This window comes from Petaurus breviceps, unplaced genomic scaffold (genome assembly GCF_028583685.1).
Source record: "Petaurus breviceps papuanus isolate PSGF00001 unplaced genomic scaffold, PetGlider_PUasm1.0 90639, whole genome shotgun sequence".
NCBI lineage: Eukaryota > Metazoa > Chordata > Mammalia > Diprotodontia > Petauridae > Petaurus > Petaurus breviceps.
Window position 1 is genome coordinate 4,722,396 of NW_027187296.1, and position 27,696 is coordinate 4,750,091.

At 37.5% G+C, this 27,696-nt stretch overlaps 1 protein-coding gene across 1 annotated transcript in view; it reads left to right on the plus strand.

Annotated features, from left to right (window-relative positions):
- The window catches only part of TRPC4 (transient receptor potential cation channel subfamily C member 4), a 282,270-nt gene that overhangs the window by 252,457 nt on the left and 2,117 nt on the right, over positions 1-27,696 (plus strand). Inside the window, exons 8-10 of the mRNA XM_069064634.1 lie at positions 3,337-3,531; positions 25,345-25,386; positions 25,506-25,595. Of these exons, the coding sequence (XP_068920735.1) occupies positions 3,337-3,531; positions 25,345-25,386; positions 25,506-25,595 (327 nt within the window). The remainder of the gene's footprint in view (positions 1-3,336; positions 3,532-25,344; positions 25,387-25,505; positions 25,596-27,696) is intronic.

Sequence of the window (27,696 nt, forward strand, 5' to 3'; positions counted from 1 at the left end):
TAACATTTCTAGTGAGGTATAAATGACATTCACGGGTTGGGGTTTCTTGGCTCATGTTTTTATAACTGTATTTTATGATTTATTTGTCTTCTCCCTTCTTTTTCCCTCCCCCCCCCCCCCCCCCCCCCCCCCCCCCCCCCCAGTAAGGATGGCCAAAGAGGAAGACAATGTGATGTAGAGAGGAACAGGCATGATGAGAAATGATTTAAACAGCCAAGAAGCTTCCCAACACCTCCACCTTCAACCTTTCTTCCACTTCTTCCTGTCACCCTCTTGTAGCCACTACCATAGTCCCTAACCCAAGACTATAAAAGAAATTAATAAGAAGAAAAGTAAAATGAGTTTTAGAAGACTCCTTCCTCCCCTTGGTCCATGCTAAGATCACACTTGATACCTTGCTGGTAACCTGAGGGACAGAAATAACTTTAAAGCTAAGTAGCTCTAATAATCTGCACAAATCCAGTGAGTGATCATCTTAATAACTGTTGCAGACCTTATCCACACTGACATGTCTCTAGTTGTCCTAAATATTTTCTAATATTTAGTCAGAATTTATAAAGTTGTTTGTCATTTTTTAAAAAGAAGTGTAATGGGAGGACCAGCCTTTAGCCTAGCCCATAGACCATGCTAAGATTTACATTTCCCGTGGGTTAAGAAAATACATGCAATGCTGCCTGGTTGTTCCCTGGCTCATTCCTATCCAACCGAAGCGACCAAAGGATAGGACATAATTCCTTGCCCTAGAAGTCCTTTTCTCCCTTTGTGAAGCCCCCATGAGGTTTACCTTATGTCTGTTTCTCTAAGTTCTGTTCCTTTCTAGATTCAATAGCCAGCACATCCATCTGTCATATGGGTTCATGATCCCCAAAACGCCTGCCTTTCTCATGGGACCGTCCTTCCTTCTGTAAATGTTTCTTCTGCTGCTGGTCATTAACTCTCTAGCAGACTCTGCTACCAACTCCATTTGCTGGTGAGAGGCATCTCTGATCGCTTTGTTGGCTCTCCAGTTATCATTGGAAACTGGAGACTCCCATCTTATTCACCACAAATCAGGAAAGAATAAATGCAAAAGAAATAAAGGCAAGATGTGCTGGCACATACCTGTTGACTAGGTGGGAGGAAACCTACTTTCCCCCAGCAGACAGTACACAGCAGTCTTCCTCACTCAAGATCAAGTAGGGAAAAGAAAAACACAGAAGGACTGAAAGGATGTACAGCAGTGCTTTTGTATGTCATCTCAGTTCAAGCTTACTGCTTCCTCAGTCAGTATTCTTTCCCTCTCCTTAAACAATCAAAAGGCCCCCCCATGCTACCATAAAAGACCTGCCCCAATGGCCCATGGCTGAAAGTAAGCTAACCATGCATCTACATGTTGGATTTGAATCAGGCAGAGAATATAGCACATGTTCAGCATAGCGTACCGAGAAGGACAAATCTAGGAAGGCTCTGGAGACCAGGTCCTAAATCATCAATCCTCCCATTGTAGAAATAAATTAATTGTGTCTACAATCACCATTATTTTACAAGAAAAACAATGAGTCTGATTTCTGCAGTGTAATCTAATCATGTGACAGTAATATGATAGACTGCTTTCAGCAGTAAATAATAATAATATATTTGGGAGGAATATCATTGGGAGAATAAAGCCTAGTCTTGCCTTAGAGTCTAAAATTTGAATCCTGTATTAAATTCAATTATACCTAATGATGTCTCTAAAATAAATCTTGTAAAGATTCAACATGACATAGGATGAAGAATTAGCCTCACAGTCAGGAAGACTTGGGCTCACATCTAACTTTGGATGTATCATGACTCTGAACAAATCACTTAACCCTTTTGTGCCCCAGGCAAATCTCTAAGACTATTATAATTTATGGAACAAGTGTTGATCTCTGTTGGTGGAAGAAATTTCATCATTGAGAGCTCACTCTACCATTGCAATCACAAGTCCAATCTGAAGCTATATTAAAATAAAAGTGTGCCTGGAACTGGGTAGGTAGATGTCACAGTGGATACAACACAGGGCCTGGAATCAGGAAGACTCAGCTTCCTGAGTTCAAATTTGGCCTCCAATATTTAGTAGCTGTTTGACCCTGTGTAAGTCACTTAACCCTGTTTGCTTCAGTTTCCTCATCTATAAAATGAGATTGAGAAGAAAACGTCAAACCCCTCTAAGATCTTTGCAAAGAAAACCCCAGATGGGTCATGAAGAGTCAGATAGGACTGAAACAACCAAATGATAACAAAACTACCTGTTACTATAAAATTCTCAAAATGTTCTAATCCTCCTGCTCCTCCCAAAATATCTGCTTAATTCAGGTTTATTCTGTTTAGGATGAAAGATGACTGAAAGCAGGGACCTTTGACTATGAGGTTTCTGATATTACTCAAAAAGTTATATGGGCAACATTTAAGGAGGACCAAAGTCACAGGCCCATGTGCTCCTCTGCCTCTGGCCATGATCCTTTTTAGAATCATTTGGCCAAATGTACTGTGTGTTAAATGTACTTAAGAAGCCATAACTTTCTTAGTATATTGCAATCTCCTTAAAAGTATAGAATTGATCCCATGGCAAAATGTTACAAGAATAGGTTTTATTCTATAAAGAAGAAGAATAAGGGGCAGCCAGGCAACACAGTGAGTAAGAGCACTGGCTCCAGTGTCAGGATGACCTAGGGATCTAATCTGGGCTCAGACACTTAGCACCCACCCAGAAACACCTGGCTGTGTAACCTTGAGCAAGTTACTTAACCCTAATTGCTTAGGGGAGGCCAGGTGGCTCAGCAAGTAAGAGCACCAGCTCCACTGTCGGGATGACCTGGGGATCAAATCTGGGCTCCGATACTCAGCACCACACCCAGAAATAACTGGCTGTGTAACCTTGAGCAAGTTACTTAACCCTGATTGCTTTAAAAAAAAAAAGAATTGTATATATGTAATTTATCACATAGTCCCATTCCCCATACCCCAGTCCAAAGCTATCCATAAGTAATATTAGAAAATTATCTTCCTATTGAATGTTGTTACAGGTAACTGTCTTCCTCCAGGTGCTACCTTATCACTGCCAGACCTAAAATATCGAATTATTGAGACATCTGTCACTAGAGGAAGGAAAAAAGACTTGATTATCTGTATTTTTTTTTAAGCCAGGACTAATAGAGTTCAAGGTCATTCTCAGGAAGGAGTACAAGTCTCTTTCTGGTGGAGAGAGAGATGGGCAATGAAGGTTCGAGTTAAAGTTCACCATCAATTGGAGTTAATGACTGTGAATTAAGGAAGAACCCTATTTCTGGCAATTAGAAGGCCAGTCAGTAATTATCATGTTCTTTTGTTTAGGACCATGCAGACATTGAATGGAAATTTGCACGGACCAAGTTATGGATGAGTTATTTTGAAGAAGGAGGTACTCTGCCTACTCCCTTCAATGTCATCCCAAGTCCCAAATCTCTCTGGTACCTTCTCAAATGGATTTGGACACACCTGTGCAAGAAAAAGATGAGACGAAAACCCGAAAGTTTTGGAACAATAGGGGTAAGTATACAGAATGTTAGTATTGCTCTCTCTCTCTCTCTCTCTCTCTCTCTCTCTCTCTCTCTCTTTCTCTCTCTCTCTCTCTCTCTCTCTTTCTCACTTTTCACTTGTTTGCATAAGAATCTCCTTTCTTGCTTTAAGGTGCCTTTAAGGAAGCAAATTAACCTGCTTTGTTCTCATGGATGACAAACCCTCTAAGCATTCCCATTGCCTCACTAAATACTCCTGTCATACTCCCACTCTCTTGTAAGAATATATATTACTCAAACACTGATTACATATGTGGTTCAGCAGGTGATGCCCACCACTGTGACCTAAGTGCATTCATTGTTCCTACTGCCAGCAGCAATAGCACAGGGTTTTCAATTGCCAACAATTTTGCCAAATTACTGCATTCACTTTGAGCCATATTAGATGCATAATAAATGAGGATGCGGCTGCAAAATTGTATTTAGGGTAATTAGAGAGATGGAGAATTGGATTTTTGTAAAAATGTGCAAGAATAAGAGTCAGAACATTAGAAGGGGCCATCTGGAACATTTTGTACCTGAACAAAAATTTTCTCTACAACATACCTAAGAAGTAACCATCAAGCCTTTACTCTGAGAACTTCGATGGAAGGGTAACCCACAATCTCCTGAGCCAGCCTATTCTGTTTTTGAATAGCTTTAATTATTAGGAAGTTTTCCTTATGCCAAGCCTAAATTTGCTTTTTATTTTACAATGTACAATCATTGCTTCTATTTCTGCCCTCTAAAGCAAACAGACCATGTCTAATCCCTTCAGTTACTTAAAAACAACTCTCATGGCCCTCACCTACCCACCCTCACCATCACTAAATTGTCTCCTGGCTAAATGCTGCCAGGGAAAAACTGTGTATTTTCGCATGGCAAAATCTTGAGGGCTCAATCAAATAGATAGATGATGACCAACATGCTCACCATACTCTGGACATTCTCCAGGTTTTCTCTGGGAGAAGGGGAGGGAGAAGAGCCAAGATGGTGAAGAAAAGGAAGCCACTCCTCTGAGCTCTTCCCAAAACCTTCCAAACACCTTTAAATAATGTCATAAAACATTCTTTAGCCACAGAACCCATAAAAGGATGGGGTGAAATCATTCTCCAGTGAAAGACAATTTAGAAGGTCAGCAGGGAAGGTCTGCCACACCTGGGTGAGAGTGGAACACAGTCCAGTGTGCAGTAGTACAGACCCATTACTCAGCTAATCAGGAGCAGGCCTTTGGAGCCACTGAATCATCAGCCTCAGCATCTGCTTCTGTAGCTGTCATCCCTCACATGGTAAGGGGGTAAAACAACTGTTCAGAATGAGATTGCAGGGGTCTTTTTGCTGACACTGAGGCAGGATTCTATTGCTTTGCCCATACTTGGCTCTCAGTTGCAGTCCTGGGTGTTGGTCCCAGGGTGAGGAGGAGCACTGGTACACCAAGGCTTGTAGCCACAGTGAAGCAGGGCAAAAAAAGAGTGGTGTGGTCACTCACAGACCAGAGCACAAGCTAGAAGAGGAGTAAACACCTCTTTTTAGAGCATACCACCTTGGAAGAACTGAAAACTTCCAGGTCCCTAGGAGTATCTCTGAAAGCAGCTGCACAAAACCCTTGAAGCTTGGGATAGTGTTCCCCCCACCCCCAAAGTAGAGGCATACTTTAACAAAAACTTAAAAGTCCATAATAGGCTGGGGTAATGAGCAAATGATGGGAAAAAAAACTCTACTGTAGAAAGTTACTGTGGTTATAAAGATCAAGACACACTCAGAAGAAGTCAAAGCTCCTACATCCAAAGCATTCAAGAAAATATGAATTGGTCTTAGCCAATGGAAGATCTCAAAAACAAGAGCCATTCCCCAGTTGGCAAATTATGACCAGTTGGTTTTCAAATGAAGTAATCAAAGCTTTCTATAGCCATACGAAAAAAAATGTTCTAGCTCACCATTGATTGGAGAAATGTAAATTAAAACAATTCTGAGGTACTACCTCATATCTATTAGGTTAGCTAATATAACAGAAAAGGTAAGTGACAAATGTTGGAAGGTATGTGGGAAAAATGAGACACTAATGTATTCTTGGTGGAGTTGTAAACTGATTCAACCAGTCTGAAGAGCAATTTGGAATTATACCCGAAGGGCTATAAAACCATGCATGCCCTTTGACTTAGCAATACCACTACTTAGTCTGTATCCAAAAAGACATAAAAAAATAAAAAGTAAAGAACCTGTATGTACAAAGATATTTATAGCAGCTCTTTTCTGGGGGCAAAGAGCTAGAAATTGAGTTCATCAATAGAGGAATGACTGAACAAATTGTTGTATGTGATTATGATGGAATACTATTGTACTATAAGAAATGATGAGAAGGATGCTCTCAGAAAAATCTGGAAAAACTCACATGAGCTGATTCAAAGTGAAATGTATTGTGTACAAATTAACTGCAATATTATCAGATGATCAGCTGTGAATGAATTATCCATTCTCAGCAATACAATGATAAAACTTCGGAGGACTTTTGATGAAAAATGTTATCCATCCCCAGAGAAAGAACTGATGGTGTCTAAATAGAGACTGAAGAATAGTTGTTGTTGTTTTTTTTACTTTACTTTTCTTGAGGTCCCTCCCCCAGCCTTGCATTTATGTTTTGTTTTGTTTTGTTTTCACAATATGACTATTATGGAAATGTTTTGTATGGGTACACAGGTATAACCTGTATTGAATTACTTGCCTTCCCAATGAAGGGGTGGGGAATAGGGAGGGAAAGGAGATAATTTGGAATTCTGAGTTCTAAAAATGAATGTTAAAATTGTTTTTACACGTAACTAGGGAAAAATAAAATACTAGATAAATTTTTGAAAATATCCAACCTCTGTTTGGCACTTAAAGTCCTTCATAGTCTGGCTGCAGCCTCTCTATTCACACTTATCACACATTATTCTCCTTCACTCACTCTAAATCACAGACAAAGTGTCCTACTTCAGTTCCCCCTGCATACCATTCCCTTCCCCATCTCTCTGCACAGGTGGACCCCAACAACCTTTGCCCTTCCACCTCTTAGAATTTCCAGCTTCCTTTAAAGTTCAGCTCAAGTGGCACTTCCTTTAAAAAGCCTTCCGTGACACCCCCAGTTGTTAACATTCCTCATCAAAAATAGTCTGTAAGTGCTTTGAATTTAATTGTGTCCATGTTGTGTAACACAGATAGGTATAAGTACCTTGAGCCCACGAACTGCTTTGATTTTAAATATTCTATTACATTGACCCCATTTGGGGTTTTCCTGTCAAAAGGTACTAAGTGGCTTGCCATTTCCTTCTCAAACACATTTTACAGATGAGGGAACTAAGGCAAACCAGGTTAAGTGATTTGCTCAGGTTTTCACAACTAGTAAATGTCTGAGGTCAGATTTGAACTCAAGAAGATGGATCTTCTGGGGCAGCTAGGTGGTACAGTGAGTAAAGTGCCAGCCCTGGAGTCAGGAGGACCTGAGTTCGGTTCTGGCCTCAGACACTTAACACCCACACACAGAAAATCAAACTAGCCACGTAACCTTGGGCAAGTTACTCAACCCCAATTACCCTCCAAAAGCCAAAGGAAAAAAAAAGAAGATGGATCTTCCTGATGCCACATCTGGCACTCTATTATACTTAGTTGCCCTTGCATATAGTAAGTGCTTAATTTTTGTTGAATTGATTTGAACTCCTCTAAAAATTTTTGCATTGAACTGAACACAATGGCTTAGATGAAATATGACTGGGGCAGAGTATATAGGGACTATCATTTTTCTATTTATATTAACTTTTTTTGATTGTCATGGCAAAAAGATCTTACCTTGGAAAGACCAAGGTCCCCCACTGCATCTAGACCATCTCCAGTTATCATGATCCATATCTGACCACTGGACCCAGATGGCTCCAGAGGAGAAAGTGAGGCTGGTGACTTTGCACAGTCCTCCTTCACTTAAATCCTATTGACTTGCATGTCATGGCATCACCTCCCTGACGTCATGGATTCCTTCGAGAATAAAGAACAAATAATAGCAAGTAGCCACTTAATTCTTTAGATATTTTTGTAGATAAACTGGTTACCAGTCACCTTTATACTTTTAAAGTAGCTTTGTTTTTAACCCAAACACTGGACTTTATATTTATTCCAATTAAATTACTTTTTATTAGACTTGGTCCAATATGAGATATTTTAGTTTTCCATTCCTTTTTTTCTTCTTCAAATTTGATAAGTATGTCATCTATTCCTTTTTTCCAAGTCACTAACAAAGTAATATTTACCAATACAGAGAAGAGAGAACAACTCTGAGACACAACTACATATTTTCTTACAAGCTGATATCAAACTATTAATATCTACTGTTAAATCTGACTTTTAAATAAATTCTTAATTTTCTTAATTGCCTTAATCTGGCACATGTCTCTTCATTCTGTTTTTCTTTTTTAAAATAGCATAATTTGGTCAAAGGATTTGCTAGGATTTAGACAAAATTATATCTACAATATTCCCCTGATGGGAAATTTCCAAAGAGGGATGAGGTACATCTGTTCTGATAAAACTGTACTATCCTTAATGATATGTGCTAGAAATGGGCCAATAACTAGAATCAAGCTGATCTTGTTATAGTCTATGGATTCCATTATCTTCCCATCTATGAAAATTCCTACATTTGCTCTTCTCCTTGACCTTTCAAAGATCAATGACTGGCTCAGCAATCACTTCTGTCCATTCTTCCCCTAAGGATGTTGCTAGTAGCTATTGAGGAAACTCACCAATGGATCTGTACTTCACTAGCATTTCACTGTTACACCAAACTCTCATTCATTTTGCTAACTTCCTTTAACTTTATTCTTTCTGATTGTTAGAGTCTTCTCTTTTCTTTCTTCTCAGTGCTTTCTCATGCTTTTATTATTCAGTCTCCTCAAATCATCCTCTTCCCCTTTCACCTCCAATCCTTCTTATCTTTCTCCCATTTTTATTCTCCTCTATTTCCTCTGCCCTATAATCCCCATTCCTTCTCTTTCTTACACTGTTCCTTCTCCCTTTATCTATTTCTTCATTTTTCTCCTTTCATTTTCTCTCTTTCCATATTCTTCTTCCTCACAATAAGCTCCCTGGTAGTAGACCTTATCATCTTTGAAAGACTCTTTAATACTGAGAAACAAAAATGTTAGGAATTCCCATAGGGAACTCAGAGACCTAGATCTATATACTAACTATGTCAACTGCTTTGGGCAGATTGATTTCCTTCCTTTTGTCTCATGTCTCTCTTTTATGAAAAAGGCACAATCTCATCAACTTGCTAATCTCCCCCATAGCAAGGTTTCTGAGTATCACTAAGGTAAAAATATCCATACAGCACTTGACCACAATAGAAAACCTTTTCAGACAAACTAGATTAATATTGATTGATATTGGGAAATAGCTTTAGGTTTTTAATGATTTTTTTTTTATCTTTAGCCATTTTGTGACTTCTGGTTAGACTTTCTTTTGACATAGTAAATTATCATTTTCAATCTACGCCTCTCTATATAAATACACATTATCAATACCTGACTTTTTTAATTAGAGCTCATTAATTTTTCTTTCTTTTTTTAATGCTTTATTAACTTCTGATTTACATCATTCATTTCCGCCAGATTTTGAGTTACAAATTTTCTCCCCATCCACCCACCGCCCCAAAATAGCAGTCCCACAGGATATCCCCTACTCCAATCTGCTCTCTCCCACATTTTCCCCCATACCCCTTTCCACTTTTCCAGTGGATCTCTATGCCTCAGTGCCTGCACATCCCATTTCCCAATTATATGTAAGATGGTATTAATAATAGTATATATATATATACACACACATTTGGATATTTGATTTCAAAACTTTCAATTCCAGTTTCATTCCCCTTCTTCCCCATCACCCACCCCTACTGGGAAGATATGCAGTTCAGTATGTGTGGCTAATGCAAAACAATAACATAGTAGATACATTGTAAAAGACTGATTACACTTCCCTCCCTCCCATCCCACCTCCCACCAGCTCTACTGTCCACTTTGATCCCATCTATTTTCAAAAGTGAGTGCTTACAACCTCCCTCCCCCTCAGCCTGCCCTCCCTTCTATCATCCCCCCTCACATCTCCTTCCCCCCTATTCTCCTGGAGGGTGAGATACCCTATTTAGTGTATATTTCACTCCCTCCTCAAGCCAAATTCAATGGGAATAAGGTTGACCCATTCCCTTTTGCCTTCCTATTCTTCCCTCCATTGTAACCATTTTCCCTTGCCTCTTCTTTATAAGATAGTTTACCCCAATCTATCTCTCCCCAGTCTCCTCTCTTTATATTCCTCTCACCTCTTAATTTCACCTTTTAAGTATCATTCCTTCCTGTTAAATTGGACCTGTTCCCTCTATCTATGTATACCTGTAAACATATATACACACATTCACATATGTATTCATATGCCCATATACCCTCATATATAGACAAATATGTATATATATATATATATATATATGTATATATATATATATATATATATATATATATAAAATCCCTTCAACTAATGAGGAAAGTTTCATAAGTTACAATTATTATTTCTCCATGTATGAATGTTAATAGTTCAACTTTGATAAGTTCCTTATGATTCCTTTTCCTTGTTTACCTTCTCATGCTTCTCTTGCTTCTTGTGTCTGAATGTCAAATTTTCTATTCAACTCTGGTTTTTTCAGCAAGAATACTTGAAAGTCCTCTATTCCACTGAATGACCATATTTTCCCCTGAAACATGATAATCAGTTTTGCTGGGTAGGTGACTCTTGGTTTTAATCCCAGCTCCTTTGCTCTCTGGAATATCATATTCCAAGCCCTTCGATCCCTCAGTGTAGGAGCTGCCAGATCCTGGGTTATCCTGATTTTGTTTCCACAATATTCAAATTGTTTCTTCCTGGCTGCTTGTAATATTCTCTCCTTAATCTGGGAATTCTGGAACCTGGCTATAATATTCCTAGGAGTTTTCTTTTTTGGGATCTTTTTCAGGAGGTGATCGGTGGATTCTTTCAACCTCTATTTTGCCCTCTGGTACTAAAACATCAGGGCAGTTTTCTTTCAGAATTTCCTGGAGGATGATGTCTAGGTTCTTACTTTGGTCATGGCTTTCAAGCAGTCCAATAATTTTCAAATTATCTCTCCTGGATCTATTTTCCAGGTCAGTGGTTTTTCCCATGAGATATTTCACATTGTCTTCTATTTGTTTGGATCTGTTTAACAGTATCTTGATTTCTCATAAAGTCATTAGCTTCCATTTGCTCCAGTCTAATTCTGAAGCAATGATTCTCCTCATTGAGTTTTTGAGATTCTTTCTGCATCAGGCCAATTTGACTTTTTAAGGCATTCTTCTCCTCATTGCCTTTTTGGGCCTCCTATGCCATTTGAGTCAGTCTGTTTTTTAAGGTATTATTTTCCTCAGTCAGGCTGTTGACTCTCATTTCATAATTTTCTTGCATTGTTCTCATTTCTCTTCCCAATTTTTCCTCCACTTCTCTTATTTGGTTTTCAAAATCTTTCTTAAGGTCCTCTATGGGCTATAACCAACTTGTATTTTCCTTTGAAGCTTTTGGTGCAGGAGTTCTGACTTAACTGCTTCCTCCTGTTCCATGCTTTGCTCCTTTTTGTCCCCAAAATAGGAGCCCAATGTTGGAATCTTCTGTCTGCTTTGTTTCCTTTGCCTGCTCATTTTGCCACTCAATTACTTGACTTTTGGGCTTTTTGCCACAGTAGGACTCTGCCCCCAGACAGGGGAGCTTTCGTCCCAAATGCTGGGGTTTTCTCAGCTGCCGGAGGTATTAGATGGGTGCCCTCTCTGCCGTCTCCACACGCTCTGGCAAGCTGGACACACACCCCAGAACCTCCACCCTAGAATGCAATTCAGATCCAAGCAGGTTAAAGCAAGAGCGATTACCCCTCAGACTGGTGCTTGGTCCCCCTACACTCTGCAGGCCAAGAGCTGAAGCCGCTAAGTGGCTCTGGCTGGCTGTGCTGGCGTCTTAGTGGCTTTTCGCCCTGGGGGTAAAAGCCATGCACTCCCACTTACTGGTCCCAAAGTCCAGACTGCACTGACCTCTCACTTTGTCCTTTGTGTCTATGTGTTGATAAATCTGGAAACGGACACAGCTGATGATGATCTGAAGTCCCTCTGGCCAGCGGCTAGTCAGGTCCACCCTGGGGCTAAAGCCTTGGCATGGGGCTGGGCTTGGCTCCCAGAGCGCTGTGCTGGATTTCTGCTGGCCTGCTTGCTGTCCTCAGTGGGAGGTGAGCTTCCCTGTGTCATTTTGTGGGTTCTGCAGCTCCAAAGTTTGTTTAGAGTCCCCTTTTTACATGGATTGGGGAAGGTGGAAGTCGGAGCCACGGGAAAAGGTCGTGCTTCAGCTCATTAATTTTTCAATACTTCATTAGTAATATTAATTTGATGGACGAATTTGAATGGACATCCTATGGTTAGGAAAGGCAGCTAGAGGACCTTTGTCCAATTTCCATTTCACTTAATCATGGATGGTATTGTAAAGGTGGAGGCTACTAAACAAACATGAATTTATTTTATGTTAATTCCCAATGTCAGATTTCAGTGCATCTTGACTTTACAATTCTGCTCCCCATCAAATTCTATCACTATCTGCAGGAAAATTAACTTTAGAGTCAAATGGTTTCTTTGTCATTTCTTAACTATTACAAAGGTTTGAAAAAAGTACAGGTTGAAAAGAAGAGAGAGAGAAGCAAGTTGAACAAGAAAACAGGCTTTTGAATAAGAAAAGTTGGAGTTTAAGGAAAGGAAGATAATCTGAAAGCACCAAAGGAAATATAATCAACACATGTTAGTGAAGTCAAGGTGTGTTGAATATAAACTAGGATTATAGATAATATAATCAACATTTTACTTGTTTCTTAAAGGTAATTTTCAAAATCTTACAATTGAAGGCAGAGCTCTATGAATATAAGGTTGGCCCTGGGCAAAACCATAAAGAATAATATTGATTGAGGTGCTAAAGCACCCTTCCACCTTCCCTTCTTATTCTTTTCTCCTCCATCTAGATGTCCTACTCTCATAGCTTCATATCTAGCTCTACCCCTTACCTCTTAGAATTCTAAAATTTGATTCCCCCACCCCAGCTGGTACGTTGTGGAGCTTTCTTGTGGTCTATTTGACCAAATTCTGGAAAGAAAGTTAGAGAGACAATTTTTGATAAAATGCTAATGACTGATAATTTTAAAATATGTTACTTTTCACAAATGTCCTTTTAATTTAAAATTCTACTCATGAAGACTCTCAGGATGGCCTTATCAGATTTTCAAGAACACAAAATGTAAGAATATGGTTGAGATCCAAAAAGATATTGAACAGCTTGGAATGCTGAACTGGATCTAATAAAAGTAAATTTTACTTGGGTTAAAAAAATTTGTTTTTCCAGTGAAAGATGAGGAATTCACTGAATTTTCTTGGGCAGAAGAGTAATGTGTAAATAAACTCTTTGCTTCTATTAACATAATAAGAAAGAAGTGGGCTGTGTCAATAAGAACTTGAAGTAATGTTTGCTACTGGCTATATACAGTGTCAGTCCTCAAGATTTTACCATAATCCAAAATTATTCACACTTTATTTGGAAAGTATGGCTGTTTCTGGTATCTTCTGAATTCACTTGAAAATAATTAAAAACCATATCAGGTCAACTAAGAAGTTCAGATTCTTCATCTTCCCACAACCTTCAAGTCCTGCCTAATTCCCATAAAATACTATTCAAATTTACTTTTGCTTCTCCCCACAAGGCCTCCCCACATTAAAGAAGCAAAATAAGCAGTTTTCCTTCTCTAAAATTTCTGGTTTATAAGATAGACTTTCAGATATCTGCATGCAACTATTTTGGCCCCCTCAATCTTTTCTTCTCCAAGTTCAGTGTCATAGATTTAAGATTGATTGGCCATCAAGGCCAGACTTTTTGTTATATTTATTTTTTATCAAACTTTTTGTTCAAAGAACAAAAATCAATTTTCTCTCCCTTAACCTCCCAAACCTACCACTGAAAATAAGAGAAAGAAAAACAGCACTTGCCACTAATATATATAGTCGAGGAAAATAAATTTCTGCAACATTTATGTCCAAATGATATGCCTCATTCTGTGCTCTAAGTTTCTTGCCTGCCTCTCTGCTAAGAGATGTGCAGCATGTTCATCATCAGTCCTTTGGAATTATGACTAGTCATTGGATTGATGAAAGTTATGAAGGCTTTCAAATTTATTTTCTTTGGCAGTGTTGTTACTATATAAATTATTCTCTCACTTCTGCTCATTTCATCCTGTATCAGTTCATACAAGTCTTCCCAAATTTCACTAAAACTATCCCTCTAGTCATTTAGTATTCTTATACCATAATTTGTGTTACATTCTTTTGTCATGATTTGTTCAGCTATTCCCTAATTTATGAGCACCACCTTTAGTTTGCAGGTCTTCGCTGTTACAAATAACAAATAGCTTAAAACACTCTTATGTATATAGATCCTTTTTCCTCTTTCTTTGATCTTTTTGATAATTATTTTCTTCTACAGATGCACAAAATGAGGCAAAAAGAGGTTAAAAGAATTAAACTTTAATTCATTTAATTTTTCTATTGTCTCTCCCATGTTCTGCAATCTGATGTTTAAAAAATTGCAGGTTTTGAACTTGACTTTTTGTCTCCGAATCTAGTGCTAAATTTATTCGCCTATGCTACATCCTGTCAGGCTAAATGTATTTCTTTTTGGACAGGCTTACTATTTTATTAGGAAAGGGAAATACTGTTCAAAGGGAATGCTTTAAGTTTTCGTAATGTACTTCATGCCTTTCATTCTATTCTTGTAGAGGTAAGAGGAGAGATAGTGATTTCTATAGGCTAGTGATAGTGTAAACACCTTCCTAATAAAGTGAAATGGACTGCCTCAGAAAGTGGTAGTTTCCTTTCACTAGCAGTCTTCAAGCAAAGAATAGATATCTACTTGTTAGGCATATTGTGGAGGGTCTTGTTCAAGTATGGGTGGAACTAGATGGTCTCTGAAGTCCCTTCAAACACACCTTCCATGTTTTTAATTCTTGGATATAATGTAAGATATTTGGTGGCCCAAGTCTTGGTTCCAAGATTTGCCTTGTTCCTGATTTCTGCACTACTAGCTAGTCTTCCTACTGCCTACTGTGGTGACCCTGTTAATCCATACTCATCCTGACTTGACTAGGGCAGGACTCTAGGTTAACCTTGAAGTGATTTCTTCTGACTTCTCTGTTTGCAGGGACTTGACTTCCAGCGACTATTCCTCTTCCTTTCATACTGTCATTTATTCACTTTACATGCCTAGCAAAGGGTTTAAGGTATAATGGGCATCAGTTCAATATTGGTAATTTGGCTGTAGTCCAGAATATTACTGGCAAGCTTATCTGTCCACTAATGGGTCACAGCTGATACTATTGAAACTGTACCGGCTTATTTGCAGTTTGAAATTGGTCTTTCTTTTAGAATCAAAGAGACTTGGCATGTTTTAAAAATGAAACAATCACTAAACCTCAAACGCTTTATTGAATGAAATGGTTATCAGGGTGCAAGAGGGTGCAAGCCCATTATCCAAAATGGTTTCCTACCCAACAGTCATGAACTCCCCACTGAAGGAGATTAATATTAGAACTTATTGTATGGAACTAGGGGCAATAAACACATTATAATGTGTGACTAATGAGAATTCTCTTTATTCTCTGCTTCTGTTTAGCCAATTCTTTTTTTAAGTAATCACCTTCTCATTGAACAGAATAGAGTATTTTTACCTTGCCTGTGTGAAAAAAAAGCCTTTCTTAGTGTTCATCAACCTTAGATATGATTTTTCTTTCCTTACAGAACCTAGAGAAATCCTGTATCTATTTGTTCAAGAAATAAGGTGTTCACACTCTAATTAACCTAAAGGGCAGGCTATGTTTGTGGGAGTGAATCTTTAATTAGAATATGCCACATCAGAACATTAATGCTTTTGGCCAAAGGTCACAACTATAAAACATAGCCTGTCTAGTTTTTAGATTAAGATACAAGATAACATCTGAATTTCCTTAGTTTTACAACAGTACTATCTATTATACAGCTTTGACAAGGAGAGCCATGAGTATAGGCTTGATCTTCAAATGGAACTAATGAGTTCACTTTGCTATTTGGCCCCAGGCTACACACCTACATCTGTCTAGCGATCTTGTAGGCAGATGTGCATTGTTTTGGTACTAGGGGACTGGAGATAGTGGACGGAAATGTCTAGTTCATTATAAATTTGGGAGGCATAGGAGAGTGCAGTTTATCACCATTAAATTCCAAATCAACTCAATTTAAGGAAATGTATTAAGACATAATTAACAAAGGGAGTATAATACAGGGAACAGAGAGCTGACCTCTTAAACAGGAAGATCTGGGTTCATTTTCTACCTCTGATAAATACTGGCTGTGTGATGCTGATCAGTCACTTAATTTCTCAAAGTTCTAGGAAGCTCTGAAAAATTGATCATAAGTGGCAGAGAAAGTGTGCAGACCTGCTTTAGGTGGGTAGAGGGTTCTCCTTATCTAAGGCTTGTCTATGCCGTTGAAATCACAGAACCTGTCCCTCTTTCTTTTTAATAGCCTACTTTATAAAATGCATTATCTTAAGTGTTAGAGATACAAAATCAACAAATAAATACATGAGTGGATGGATTGATCGATAAACTGACTGATGGATGAAGAGTCTCAACTCTCAAATTTTGGTATTAGAATAAGAACTTATTTAAAATCATTACTGCTTCTACTTAATGACCTTTACTAATTATAGTTGTAAGATCAGGAAGTGGAGGAAGAATTCAGGGAAATCACCTTCCTGTTAAACCTATCTTCTCCTTGATTCATATAGTCTTTGTGCAGGGTACACCCCCATTCCCAATGCCCCCCAATGGAACCCTGGCTTCAAGAGATGAAATGAGAGCCTAGAAGAATTAGAAGTGACCTGAGAGGTTTTCTGTTCCACTTCCACAGTTTATAGATTATTAGAGAAAAGATTCTGCATTTCATATGCAGTGTCTTAAATACTCAGTTTGATAATGATAAGTCTGGCCATTTTATTTAATATAATTTATCTAAGTTGGAACACAGTCCAATGGATCACAAAATGTAGATTTTTACCATATGCATAAGAATAAAGCTGGAGAATTTTTATAGCATATCTGTAGCCCTGGCTCCTTTCCCATTATATTTTCTTTTCTTTTTTTTTTCATTGCTTCATTTGAAAAGCAGAACCTTGCAGGCTGCCTCCCTTGAGGAATGCAGAAAAGAATGAAACAGCCCAAGGCCTATACCAGTCCTAAGAACAGCAGCAGACCAAAGCTAGGAAGGAAATGAGAGAAAACTACCCTGAAAATTGACCGCAGGGTACCAGCTGCATGAAGTGAGACTGACATTCTGTATAGTAGACCTGGAGAAAACTAGAAATAGTGAGAAAGAAAAAATGTCACAAAGTATTCCCTGGAGCCCTCCACCCCATAGCAATCAAGCCCTACCTTTTCTGAAGCAACTTGACACTTTTATCGAAAGCTCTAGCTTATACCACAGCATCACATGTCTCTGGGCAGTCTGTCTCCACTGAGAGGTTCCCTGTGGCATTAGTGCTGAGATTTAGAATCCTCTGTTCTCTGCTCCCAGATAATCAGGATGAAGCTACAATAAGTTGCTTACTTTCATAGAGCTGTGAGTTCTGACCAAAGTGGGTTCCTCTTCTCTTTAAAAGTAAGACTGCCAGGGCCATTTTGTACACAGTCCTTTAATTAACATGCCATCTGTGCAGCCATTCAACAAGTGTATATGAAGTGTCTACTATTAGGAAGCACAGTGAATAGAGTGTAGGGCCTGTATTCAAGAACCAAGGTTAAATACAGCCTCAGATATTTGTGACCCTGAGCAAATCACTTAACTTCTTTTTGCCTCAGTTGCCTCATTGGTAAAATGGGGAAAATAATAGCACCTACTTCCCAGAGGATAAATGAGACAATATTTGTAAAGCATTTAGCACAGGGCCTCGCATGTAGTAAGAGATACATAAATAAGTTGTTGTGATTATTATTACATATAAAGCACTATGATGAGTGATGAATAAACAAAGATAAAAGCAAGACTATCCCTGTCCTCAAGGAACTTACACTTGACTCTGTGGGACACAACATCACAAAAATAACTGTCCCTAAGAGAAAGAAATTGGGGAGTGAGTCAGTTTTGACAATTAGAGGAATCAAGGAAGATTTCACAGAGGAGGTGATGGCTAAGTTCAGCCTAGAAGGAGGACAAGGATTCTGAAAATCAAAGATGGGAAAGGAATTAATTCCCAGAGCAAGATTACAGAAGTAAGAGATAGAGTACCGAGCTTAGCAAAATGGCTCCTAGTCCAGAAAACAGCCTTAGCTGTATCATTTCATGCTTTAAAATATGTTGATCACAAAATGATTTCTAGTCATCAAGTCAATCACCCCATCTCTAGGCAATCCTGAATTTAAACCTTCCCAGACTGGTGGCAAACTATCTTGCCTTTAAAGAATTTCAGAGAAGGAAAAAACCAAAATGAATCCATGTCAGCAGAAGGTAATACATGATATATGTCCCTTAACTTAATTTCCCTGCATGAATAGTAGTAACTAATATTGTATAAAGCACTTAAAGGTTTTCAAAGCATTTTATAATCAGATGAGGAAGTAATTATAAAGCATTTCACCTAGTACCTGTCACACGGTGAGTATAATAGAAATGTTGGTCGTTATCGATATTATTATTAGTTATTATCATACATTTGCAATAGGTGGTAGTATTATCCCCATTTTATAGATGAAGAAACTGTGGCTAAGAGAGCTCAAGCAACTTTCCTAGAGTCACACAGCTAGCAAATATCAGAGGCGAGATTTGAACTTTGATTTTCCCAGCTATAAATCCATTGCTCTATCCACTGAATCAAACTGCATCATGGATTTACTGAGGAACCAAACATGAACATCTCCCAAATTCAAATTGTTCAGTGTTCTTGTCATGTGGATTCTATCAATAAACCTAGTAATTGCTTTATTGTTGTTCATTATAACATTTGTTTTTTGCCAGTTAACAAGCATTTATTAAGTGTTTACTATGTAACAGGCACTATGCTAAGTACTGAGGCTACACATACAAGCAAATGGAGATTCCTGGAATAACTCCCCTATGGGACAAGAAGCCCACAGGAGCGGAGGCATTTTGGTTAAGTTCAGAGAATGTGGGCAATTAAAGATGTAAGACTGGAGGTCAAGAGAGGAGTTAAAGCTGAATTAGTAACCCAGGGAATCATTAGCACTGAGATAAGTGGGGATGTATGCAATCACTAAGCAAGGATATAGAGGGGGAAAGAGAAGATGGACAAGGACTGAAACATGTATGGTGACTGTGAATGACATTTCAATAAAATCCAGACAAGACTGAGAAGGAGCAGCCAAACAGGTAGGAGGAGAACCAGGAAAGCTTTGTGTCATGAAACCCTAGAAAGAAGAGAATATCCAGGAAAAGAGGGACACTGAAAGTGTTAGAGGCTGCAAAGAAGTCAAGACTGATGAAAGGCCATTGGATAGATAGACCATGTCATTTATCCCTAGAAAATGCTCTGAAACATGTGTTACTTTATGTTCAATGTCTTCAGCCTTTTTTTTTTTTTAAGCAATTGGGGTTAAGTAACTTGCTCAAGGTTACATGGCCAGTTATTTCTGGGTGTGGTGCTAAGTATCTGAGCCCAGATTCGATCCCAGGTCATCCCTACTCTGGGGCTGGTGTTCTTACTCACTGTGCCACCTGGCCTTCCCTAAGCAATTTGCGTTAAGTAACTTGCTCAAGGTTACACGGCCAGGTGTTTCTGAGTGGGTGCTAAGTGTCCGAGCCCGCATTTGATCCCAGGTCAATCCGACTCTGGGGCCAGTGCTCTTACTCACTGTGCTACCTGGCCACCCCATCTTCAGCCTTCTTAAGCATTATATGAGCAGTTGCTGAAAGTGTCTAATATCAGGAGCCCAGGGACCTCTTATCACTCTATTATACTAATTTATCACCTTCATTTAATGTTCTTAGCAAATGTTCTTAACCTTTTTAGTGTGTCATAGGCCCCTTTGACAGTCTGATACAGTTATGGACCTCTTCTCATAGTAATGTTTGTTATCTACATTTATAATTGAAGAAAATGACAATTTTTGATGAAAGCTTAGTGAAATAAGAATTAACTTTTTTTCTCTCCATCCAAATTCATAGACTCTTTGGCAGTCTGTGGATTCCAGATTATAAAGCCTTGATCTAGACTGACCATCAATATCTCCTTATATAAGTGGCCTTGACCAGGCCCTTTGGTCATAAAGGGGATGAAAAATGCTTTAACAACCAATATGAATAGTTATATTGTGTGGATAGAAATTTTTTTTAATGCCATTGTAAATATGACTTTTCATAAGAAGTTAATAAAATCTGCTTTAATATTTAAAAGGCTATTTTGAAGTGTTAATAAAATGCTTTTAAACATGTATCTGAGAGTTCAGCCATTGTTATGATCCCTCTCCCTTTTACATTACTCATAAATGACAGTAAATCCCCCATTTCATTATGTCATAATAAAACCTTAACTAGAATTTTTTTTTTCATATGGGTCAAAATAGTGGAAGGGAAGGGGCATTGTCAATACAAGGGTAGTCTGACAAGGATTTTTACAGACAAACAGGAGTGTGGTGTGTTGCTAGAGAATCTAGTCTTTTCCTAATCTCTGCTGTTCAGATTGGGGATGAAGGTGCCATGCTGGGGTGGAGGGCAGGACCATAAAAATGAGAGGGAATGTAAGAGAACAAAGAGGTTCTCAAGAAGTTGCCTAAGATAAGAAATAGGGGTGAGAAGGAGCCCAGACCCCTGATGGCTGGCACTCTAGGTCACAACTTTGGTGGTTTTGTGCTCTGCTTCCAGTATATATTAGAGATCCTCTATAAATCTTCTACTCTTTGGAAGTTTTCTTAAGTCTAACTTAACCTCTCTTTTTCTTTAAGATATCCCATTTTCTCTGTATTTTAAAAAAATATTTAGGAGGCAGTAAGATGGACAATGTATTGAGTGTTGGACTTGGAGTCAGGAAGACCTTAGCTCACACCCTGACACTTACTGGATAATGATCCCAGCAAGTCACTAAACCTCTCTCACCCTCAATTTTCTCATCTGTCAATACAGTCATAATAGAAACTACTTTGCACAATTGTTGTGAGGCTCCAATGAGTTGACACATGTAAACTATTTTGCAAATCTTAAAGTGTTATAAATGCTAGCCATGATGATAATGATGATGGTGACGGTGATGATGGATAGAGATGAGCTGCTTATTATAAAGTGGTTTATGCTGATTATTAATTAGCAATGTTGATTAGTAAGTACCTGTTAGACCACACAGTTTTAAGAATTCTGTCTTTAAAAAGAGAAGTGGAGCCCATTTGCTACCAGAATGAAGACCATTATAAGCAACCAGACAGTTGACATCTCAGAAAATGTTGACATCTCTCTTAAGGATTGGACAGTTATTGTGAAGGGGCACAGGGGAACCCTCTTTAGGGATTCAAATCATATCAATGTTGAGTTTAGTCTCATTGGAAAGAAGAAAATAAGGCTCAGAATAGACAAGCAGTAGAAAAATAGAAAAGAATTTGCAACCGTTCACACAATCTGTAGCCATGTACAAAACATGACCATGTTTCCCTTGGTTTTTGTTACAAGATGAGGACTGTGTATGCTCACTTCCCCATCAATGTTGTTATTCAAGAGAATGGCTTACTTGTTGAAATCAGAAATTTCTTGGGTGAAGAGTGCGCATGAGACCAGGTGTTGCTTGTGCTGTTTCTCAAGCCCCAAAAGATGAGTTAATTCTTGAAGGAAATGATATTGAACTTGTTTCAAACTCAGCTGCCCTGATCCAACAGGCCACCACAGTCAAAAACAAGGATATTAGAAAAATTTTGGATGGCATCTGTGTTTCTGAGAAAGGCACAATGCAATAAGCTGATAAATAAGTTGGAAAAGATGCCAAAGACCATGTCCTGAGGAGTCAACACTTATTCAGATGTCAAAATAAAAATACTTTTTGTCAAAAAAAAGAGAGAACTGATTGGGATCTATAGGGACTACCATACAATATGCCTACCTATTCTAATTCAATTGAGAAGAATGCCCACTGAATATGACAAGGCAGTTGAGTCTTGAATAAAGATAAATTAGTATTGGAAAGTCAAGGATATGGACTATATATGCCAACTGATGCATTTTTCATCTGTGTATTGCATAATTGAATAATACTGGATTAGGAATTAGGACATATAGGTTCTTTTTTCTGCCCTTGTCATTAACAGATATGATGACCTTGAGTACATTATTTCAACCATGTAGGATCAGTTTCGTCATCTACAAAACCAAAGAGATTGAATTATGGGGTCTCTAAAGGTCCTTCCAACTCTGCCATTAAATGGAACTATTTCCCAAAAGGAAATTTTTGTTATTACTTTGGTTTTAATCCTATAAATGCAAGTTTCTTTCTACATTAAATTTACCTTTTCTACTGAAGAGTATAATTGGGTATATTTTATTATTTTATATGTGCCTATAGATGTCATTTATATGTATACACATATATAGTACATGCTTGCATATATGTGAATATGTGTATATACATATTCATATTGTATCTGCATGTGTAAAAATATAGTCTACATACATACACATGTTTGTGCACACATATAGTATATATATACAAGGATAAACATCATATATACATTGTATAATTACACACAAAGATATATAGATGCACATAAAGATTCTGGTTCTAACACTTACAAACAAATACACTTTGGGATTATCAGGTGGTATGTTTAGGGGATGCAGTTAATATTAGTTTAAGTAAAATGTAAGTAGAAAGGCAAATTTGACCTCTGAACCCCAACTATCCCCCCAATAGTGTAACATTTATACCAAAGGTGAATACAAAGAAAATTATTATTTATATTATTTGTACCACAATGAACCTGCATTCATAAAGATTCTTGATTAGTATCTATGTATAAATGAACAAAATGACTAATAGTGTATGAAAATCCAAAATGGTGGTAATTAAAATTCCAGAGTGATATCTGTAGCAGCAAGCACCCTAGCATACCTAGGATGGCTGCCAACACAGGTTCTTAGATCTGCTTTTCTAAAGGAAAGCAACTCAAAATGGATTAACAATCTTGCTTTGATCAAACATATGTCATTTACCTAGTTCAGGGGGAAAAACTTCAGAGAATACAAACAAGATACAAGCAGAAGTTACAAGGAGACAGAGAAACAGATCAGCAGACAGACTTCCAGCTGTCTGACCATTACATCCATACCTAGTCAGTCACCAGAGAGGGAAGCACCAATATCTGGGTTTTCAAAGCTGTGGGGCTCAAGGGCTGCCCAGAGTCTCATCTGGTCAAATCACACAACTCTTCTCAAAGTGAACCCCCAAACAAAACCTCAGAGAATTTCACAGCACTCTTAACCCACTGCCCATTCACAAAGCAACAAGGTGTACACATTCCTGAAAAGCAAGCCTCCCACCACAGGCTCCATGTGACCACATTCAGTCTATTAGGGAGCCGAGAATATTTTCAAATCAAAGAAGGTTCTCAGAGTCACTTAAGCCTATCAAAGGGCCTAGCAGGGAAGATCTTAAATTCCCATTCCCATAACATTATCACAAATCCAGAATTAGAAAGTGTGTTGCAAAAGAAAGTCATAAAAATTAGAGTCAAACAAACTGGATTCAATTCCTCACTTTACTATTTTACTACATAGGTGACCTTGGACTTAACCTCTCTCATTCTTAGTGTCTTCATCTGTAAAGTGAGCTGTTTGGACTAGATAATTTCTAAGGCCTCATCCAGTTCTCAATCTGGATGCCTTATCATGTGAAATGAAGAGTAAAACTTCTTTCTACATGAAATCAACCTTTTCCATGGAAGAATATGTCTGTGTGTGTGTATATATACACATACATATATATACACATATACATATGATACACAATCCTATATACCATATCTTAAATGGACCTATAAGAATATATGTAAACATATTCATTTTGTGTTATAATATAGATAAGACAGATGTATTCATATAGACATGCATGCATATGCATATATACATAACTTGTCTATATATGTGTGTGTATCCAAATCCATGTACACCTATTTGTATGTGTTTATGTGTACATGTGTATAAATAAATGTATTATATATGCATTGCATTACCATTTGGGTATACATGTGTGTGTACATGTACATGTGTGTGCATATATGTACACATATTTTTCTTTTCATTGGTATGTAAACTCCTCAAAGACAGAGGATTTTTTTTGTTTTTTTCTTTGTATCCCCAGCACTTAGCATAGTACAAATGTTTGTTAATTAAGTGAATCTTATTTGTAAGAATGGTGTTAAAGAACTTGGTATAAGATTAGAGTTATTTTAGTTTTTCAAATTTAAGTTGACTTAAGGAAATCTGGAAGGATCAAGTCCTTTGCCTTACTCCAAGTACTATTGGTTATGGCATTACTAATGGTCTTGAACTGTTTTTGGATTGTCTCATTAAGAATCCAATAACTCCATCTGGTGGTTGATTTTTAAATATTGCATACTCAATTTGCTCAAATTGATTCTGATTTTATGTAGACCTTATAGAAGTTGTCTTTAAAACTCCAGTTTAAGATTCCTTTGGGTTCTAAGTACTCTTTTCACATTTAAAAATCCATAAATTTCATGAGAAATTGAACAGTGTTCAAAATAATTAGTAGCTTTCACTCATATGCATTTAGCAAGCCAGATCCTGTCCCATCTGTTCCTTAGAATTATACTAATCATCCTGAATCACAAATGCGTTTTTCATGGCCAGTGGAGAATCATATCCAGTCATTCCACTCAAGGAAATAAAATGTGTATCTTGTGAATACTTTATTGAAGTATGAATCTATGATTATTCACAGATTTAACTCTTATTAGAATTCCATTTTACCTGCTTTCACAGACCTACCATAAAGAAGAATTAAAAAGACAACAAACCAACAACCTTGCTAAAATCAAGATCCTTTGTCTTATTAGGAAAATAGATGATTATTTCTCAGTTGTAAGTGTATATTCAGAATATTTGAAATTAGATTGTGCTGTTTAAAAAAATTATATAACCTGTATCACTCCTTTTTAAATTTTTTGTAAGTATAGCAATGGTAATAGGTTTACCTCAGTCTTTAGGTATAATTTCCCTCCTACACTATTATATGTATTGCCCAATTCCATCAGTATCTCAAGGGGATATTACCCATATCATCATGTTTTTACAGTTAACTCTTTTTTTTAATGTCTATTATCAGGGCTTCTCTTCCCAGTTTGGTTTTCTACCCTTCTGTTCACTTGGGTTTTTTTTTCTAGTCTCTGGCTCCATTTTATGTTTTTGTGAACGTAGTAATAAATGTTTCCTGCTTTCTACCATCTATGATTATTTATCCATTATAATCTGTTAGACAATCAATACTTCTTTTATTTTCCTATGGTTCTAATATATTCAAAGAATCTGCCTCTGTTCTAACTTTCATTTTATATCTTCTTTCCTATATCGATGTTTATGTTCCTTTCCTATTTATTATTTCAATATACTCTTATAATTCCTATAAGACATCTATTTCACAAGTAAGCAAATATCTCTTTCCTTTTCAGAGAAGGACAGCTGATAATTTAAGAAGACATCATCAGTACCAGGTAAGTCACAGATTATATGTTAATTTAAGGGTTTGTAATATTTTATTTTCAATGGAGACTTAAAACTGAAACTACAATCGGCTATTTAATATCAGTGCTATTATTGTTCAATGTCTTAGGAAGTGATGAGGAACCTGGTGAAAAGATACGTTGCAGCAATGATTAGAGATGCTAAAACTGAAGAAGGCCTTACTGAGGAAAACTTTAAGGTAACCATTTCTATTTTCACCATTGCAAGAGAAACTGAATTCTTTTAATAACTGGACAAAACATAGCATGTCCTAATTTTCAAATAACAAGAGCCTGAAACACAGATAAGTCCCTTATTTCCCAGCAGCCTTCAATGTCTTCATAATTTCTAATGGAAGACTGCCAAAATAATAATAAAGAATAAGTTACGGTCTAGATCCCATTTACTACGACTTTAATTTACTTCTATTTCTCAGAATACTTAGAATACGCTCAATTCAGAGGACCTCAAAGGCTTCTGATCTATTTTACTCCAGGTAAAAGATTAAGATTTTTATTTTCCCCAAAATCACAACTTCATTTTTTCAGACATGAAATGTTGCTATTCAGTACACAATTGAGTCCTTTCTTTATACACATACTAAGTGCTTAATAAATGTTTGTTGATTGATGTACTCAAATGTAAAGTGCTATAATAGGTTGTATTGAAGAAGTGTAAGAAGGGTGCCTTTAAAAAGTTTTATAATATATTGGAGGAAATGGAACAAAAACAGGTAAAACATAGGTATATGTGATCAACAAAACATTTATTAAAGACCCACACTGGCAAAAAGAATCAGAGTCCCATCTAGTGTGGGAGAATAACACATGTGAAGAGTTACAAGTGAAAACCTATGAATCATGAATAAAGTTTGCTTGAGTGGCCCTGAGAACCTGACGTGGGATGTACTGGCATGTGAAGTACATTCAGTAGGCAGATGATCAAGAAGACCCTAAAATATGAGTAAAATTTAGTAATGGAATATAAAGGGCAAATTAAAGTTAGAAATTAAAGTCTTCTTCAAAGTAATAAACCTGGGGTTCAGAGGAATAAAAATCACATTGGTGGCAAGCTATCAAGGATGGGAGCTAAAACTCTATTTTAGGTGTGATTTGCCTTAGAAGAATGAATATTATCCTCTATACAAAGTTTGAAAATATTTTGAAAAATTATGGAGCTGTGAGTGATTTAATAAGAAATTAACACTAGAGATATACATTTTGGAATCTCCTACATATGTGAGTAATATGTACAAAAAACTTTCTGGAGAGAAGGGAAGGGGAAAAAAAGGAGATGCTATAGAATACCAAGATAAGCCTTTGTCCCAAGTACCTGATAGGCCTTTCTATTTTTTTCCACTTAAAGTAGAGCAATTATCATATGCTTCAGTAATCTCAGTACCACAAGCCCACAAATTGAGGGAGTAGAAAGGGACCTTGGAGGTTAAACAATCTAACATCTTCATTTTACATTTGAGAAAACTTAGACACTAAGAGAGAAAATGACACTTTTCATAAGGTCACAGAATTACTACCAAACAACACATTGGAATTGAGAATTCCAGGCATGTTTCAATATTAGAAAATTCCATGGTGCCATAGTGACTAGAGCTGGGGGGACAGAAAGACCTAAATTCGAATTCTGCCTTACATCCTTACTTGTTGTGGAGTCATGGCCTCTCAGACTCAGTTTCCTCATCTGTGAAATTCAAATGGCAATACTACCTATAGTACTGTTGTATTTATCAGAGGAGAAAATGTACATAAAGCCTTAAAGGATTTGCAAGACTAAAAACTTTGTTTGTAATAGTGACTCTCTGCATTCCTAACCTGCTCCCCCAACACTCCCTGAGGACCAAGTATTTTACATTGCCCTCCTTCCCTCAAGGTTCTTCTGTACCCTTCAGAAGGTTTGGCAGTATCTAGTCTCTGCCACTGGCCCAAGTCCTCGATGATCCTGTCCCCTCAATTTTAGAGGTCCCCTACATTCTGGTTCAATTTAATCATTTAGTAATTGGGTTCTCTTTTATAAAGGAATATCAAAAATATAACAAGAGTAAACATATAAACATCCATCCCAACTTTTCCAGATTGTAGTTCTCCTTCCCCCATTACCTCAGTCTCTGGGGAGGATGTGGGCATTTGGTTTACAGTTTAGCTCAGTTTTAAAATTGCATCAGACCCACTAAGATCCAAGTCCAGAGTACCCTGCTAATCATGTACATAGGGACCCTGGCTTCTCTGGGCTTCCCTTCTGTGCTAGTTTCAAGATCTGGCCTAGAATACTGGGCTCCAAAACCC